The sequence below is a fragment of the Limulus polyphemus genome, unplaced genomic scaffold (assembly GCF_000517525.1).
Source record: "Limulus polyphemus unplaced genomic scaffold, Limulus_polyphemus-2.1.2 Scaffold1087, whole genome shotgun sequence".
NCBI lineage: Eukaryota > Metazoa > Arthropoda > Merostomata > Xiphosura > Limulidae > Limulus > Limulus polyphemus.
In genome coordinates, this window is record NW_013666697.1 from 56,174 (window position 1) to 60,441 (window position 4,268).

At 32.3% G+C, this 4,268-nt stretch overlaps 1 protein-coding gene across 1 annotated transcript in view; it reads right to left on the reverse strand.

Moving 5' to 3' along the window:
- LOC106462067 (alsin-like) overlaps positions 1-4,268 on the reverse strand; it is a 75,387-nt gene that overhangs the window by 27,547 nt on the left and 43,572 nt on the right. Inside the window, exons 20-21 of the mRNA XM_013921949.2 lie at positions 2,693-2,872; positions 1,772-1,867 (exon numbers count right to left, since the gene is read on the reverse strand). Coding sequence (XP_013777403.1) covers positions 1,772-1,867; positions 2,693-2,872 — 276 coding nt within the window. The remainder of the gene's footprint in view (positions 1-1,771; positions 1,868-2,692; positions 2,873-4,268) is intronic.

The window sequence follows — 4,268 nt, forward strand, 5'->3', positions numbered from 1 at the left end:
GAACACAAAAAATCAGATTTTTTAATGAAGTATCTTTAATTAAATTTGTCCATGAAAATATTGCTTCTTTTTTTTTTAACTAGTCTGAGTGCAAAGTGATTTTCATGTTAAAATTAAAAATACTTTTCGTCATCTCAAAAATCTCAAATTTCCTTTGTGTAATCTCTAAAACCTCCTAAATACATTTCAAATGTTTTTTTTCACAAAATCCTTCAACAACGCTGAATGAAGCTTGCCACTTAGGTGGGAAGGCCTGGGTAGCAGTTAGCTCGTTGTGTGTCGAGAAATGCTGGAAAAAGGATCTGGGGCTAGCCTTTTCATCACAGCAATCCACCACGGAAGATGATGATGACGAGACAGATTTGTACGGCTTCACAGAGGAAGATGTGCGTGAGACAAAGAAACTGTCTGAATGGAGCAAAAAAGAGCTACACCAGTGGCACTCTACTGACGACGAATGCCCAACATATGAGCACTTGACGGATGCCGAGGTCATCCATAACATAACTATAGCACCGACAGAGGCAAGTGTACCGGTTCTCGAGCCACAAGAAGAGGATAATGAAGAGCCTCCACCACCACCACCAAAAGTGTCTGAAGCCATTGAACACCTCGAGGCTAGCATGCATTGGCTGGAGACTCAGGAGGTGGACCACATAAAAATCCTCCAACTCAGAAGCATTCTAGATTTTACTCGCAGCCAGAGACATGCTACGTTCAAGCAAGGAACACTCGATCAGTTTTTAAGAAACAAACTGCAATTGATGTTTGCTAATATTTTTGAATGTTTTATTTGTTGTTTTATTTATTAAAACACCTACTAAAAATAATTTGTGCTTTAATATCTACTGTAACAACAATGATTCATTCACAAAATTCTTTAATTCAGAGGTAGTTTACTTGCCAGAAAGGGAAAATAGAGGTGTTTTAGGATGTGAGGTCAACATTGGGTCAGTTTGAACAGTGATCTTCTTGAACCCCGATTTAGCGCGACCCCACTTGTTTCACGATGACATTTTATGGACCCCAACAATCGTGTTATAATGGGGCTACATTGTGTACATATATATATATATATATACATAAACATACTTTGTAGATAACATTCAGCCAATGATCTTTCTGTACAAATTCTTTTATAACAGTATCATAAAAGCTTTTCCAACCTTTCAGCTTATGCAGTACCTTTTTTTAAATTGACATAATGGTCATCCCTGACAGACATGACTTGGGTTTTGCATTTCTTGCATAATTCATAGAATCCGGCAAAGTGTGTAGCACAAACATTGTTCACCTTGAAATATGCATATGCACTAGCTGTCATACTATTTTAACACAGGATACCTTGAGCTGTTTACTTATGAGGGACTGCGACACCATTAAAGAAACTAGGACACTCTTGGATATGTCATGTTAGCCATGCAGAACTCACGTAGCATTAGACGAGAATACTGCTGTGACTGTTGCACAAACACAAAACATACAGAATGAATGGATTCAAAAAATAAAGAAAAAAGATTAAATACAAGATGACACATTTTATTACACAGTGTTATTGCAAAATTTTTAGTTTCCTGATGGGTCATATAGTGCATGACTTGCATGCCCTGACTACACACCATTAATGTGTATGTGAGTGTTTTTCTGTGTATTTGTATGCATACACAAACCCATTTAATTCTGGCAATATCAAGGTAATAATAAATATCAATAAAAAAGATAAACAGGATACTGGTATTATACAAATATAAAGACTAAATCTGTAAATTACCTCACAATGTTATAAATCCTCGCAACAAAAGAATGGATTTCAGCAACAGCATGAACCAAAAGACGAGGATGTGCTCCTACTCCAAGGTAAGAAGCTCTGATAACAACATAAATTAAGCTTAACCATTGATACTGAAAGTTTAAAAAGTATTAGATTATAAAAGAACATTTTCTAAAAGCAAATTGTTCTTTCAACTTCAAACTACATTCTTTAAGATGTTGAAAAAATAACACGGTACAAGTTCAATGAAACAATAAACGATATAATAAATACAATAATTTCAAGAAATTGGTAAACTAAGCAAAAATGGCTAAACTTAAGATTTTAAACGTACCCTTAAATACTATTTTACAGTAAAGTTCTTAAAAGAATTTGACATATTATCTCCTTTAATATTTAAACGATTATAAGCTCCTTAGGACAAAACAAAGAAGCTGAAAGTGCCAAATTACATCTGTTTTGTTGAATAAATACTCAATTATTATGTTTCTTGTTCTATATAATTAAAGAAAATTAAATAATTTTTAGAGATATCAAATACATGTCAGTAACACCTAGCATGAGCTAAAACATTTATTTATTTATAAACTGTTAAGAAAATGAGAATCAGAGTTGTGATATTACTAGATATGCTCTGGATTAAATATAACATAAAATAAGACTGTTTTAAAAGTATGAGGCAGCAAAAATACTACAAATTTTTTCATTTTTTATTTTAATATGATTAGCCTCTGTAAAATAATGAGAATAACATACGAGTATAACAGATATTGGAGATCAGAATATCTTTCTGTTTAGTCTTTCAAGAATAATAAAAATGCTAAATTTGAAGAATTATAGTATATCATTACATAATATTAAAGGATAGCCTTCAGTAATCTGTAGTGAAAATTCCAATTTATACTAATCATTATTACTTGCCTATATACATCCACTAAACCCTCTAAAAGGTGACCAAGAGGATGAAATGGACAGTCACATGACCGTTGAAGATAGTTCTGTATATCTCTGTGGTTTTCTAAAGTAAGCTGCCCCTGCTCCCAACTGTTGTAAGGAATTCTCTCAAGAAAATCGAGGCTATCTTCAAATTGATTCTGCCATCTAAATAAAAACAAGCAAATGACTGAGACTACTATGCACAGTGTAATGTAAAAACATAATCACATTCTCATTGCATCATACATACTAATATCGATTAGACAAAAAAGTAAGTAAACTTTCTCCAAATATTATAGATAATTAACTTTCATCATAGTATATACAATATATACAAAGGTCCATGGAGTGTGTTACAGTTCATAGCACTACATCCAGCCATGTTGGATATTAACCCTGAAGAATAGTTTCCATCATGGTCAAAGCTCACCAAATATACTTTATATTACAAGGAAAATGGTTTCTGAGTGTCTGCTTCAAAAGTCTAATTGCAGAGAAATCCATAGGTGTTGTGTCTGATGTTTTGACTGTTATATGTCTACAGAATAGTATGAATATCCATTTTTACTCTTCTGCTGCTTGAGGTATGCCATAGTTGAGTCAATATGTCATGGAAGCAAATTGTGTACACATGACTTCTGTTACTTTTCCAGAAGAAGATCCTTCTTAAATATGTTGCATACTGTTACCTGGGCTGGCTTTTGCCAGTAACCTTTGTATTTATAGTTTCTCAGCTGTTACAGATGCCACCATTTGCTTACCACAGCTGGGGTATAACTTGTTGTAGGTCTCTTTCTGGATGGTCTTTATGCTCCAAGTTGATCCATATTTCCTTGTTTTCCAATGCCCTTTAAGTACAAGAGATATCCCAATCTTGGAAATACAAAATCCCTAATCAAAACACATCTTTATGATATTAGTACATTAATATTTTGTACAGGTTTGGAAGATATGACCAATCTTTTAACACCAAAGTGACCATCAATTTCCATACTATAACTTTTAATATGTTTCGTGTATCTTCTATATATGATTCAGTAAACATTACATGATTTTTTAATTATGTATTTTTACTAACAATTTGTCCTTGAATATATGGAGTCAGAGTGTTGACTGCTCCAAGTGCAAAGTGATTTTCATGTTAAGACTCAAAATATTTGAAAATTTTTGTTATGATTTTTCATTAATTTATCTTATCTAACCTTACCTAATCTAACAAGTTTCTAATCTTATAATAATAAGTAAAGAATATACATGAAAAAAAAGAAATATATCACTTACCTCTGACATCTTTTTGCTGTTAGTTGCCAATAAAACTTAAGGCTACTTTTTATACTAATGGTACAAGCACATTAAATACTTTTTATTTACTTAAATAATGCATCTAAGAACACAGAATAATAATATATACAAAAAAACAATATTCTATAACAATCATAATTTACCTGGCTTTTTTTTATTTCAAAATGCATATATATACACCTGGAAAAAAGTTAAGCACCCCCAAATATTTTTCAGGATTGCTTATTGAAAATAAGGTTTAATTTTCATGATGTTGAGC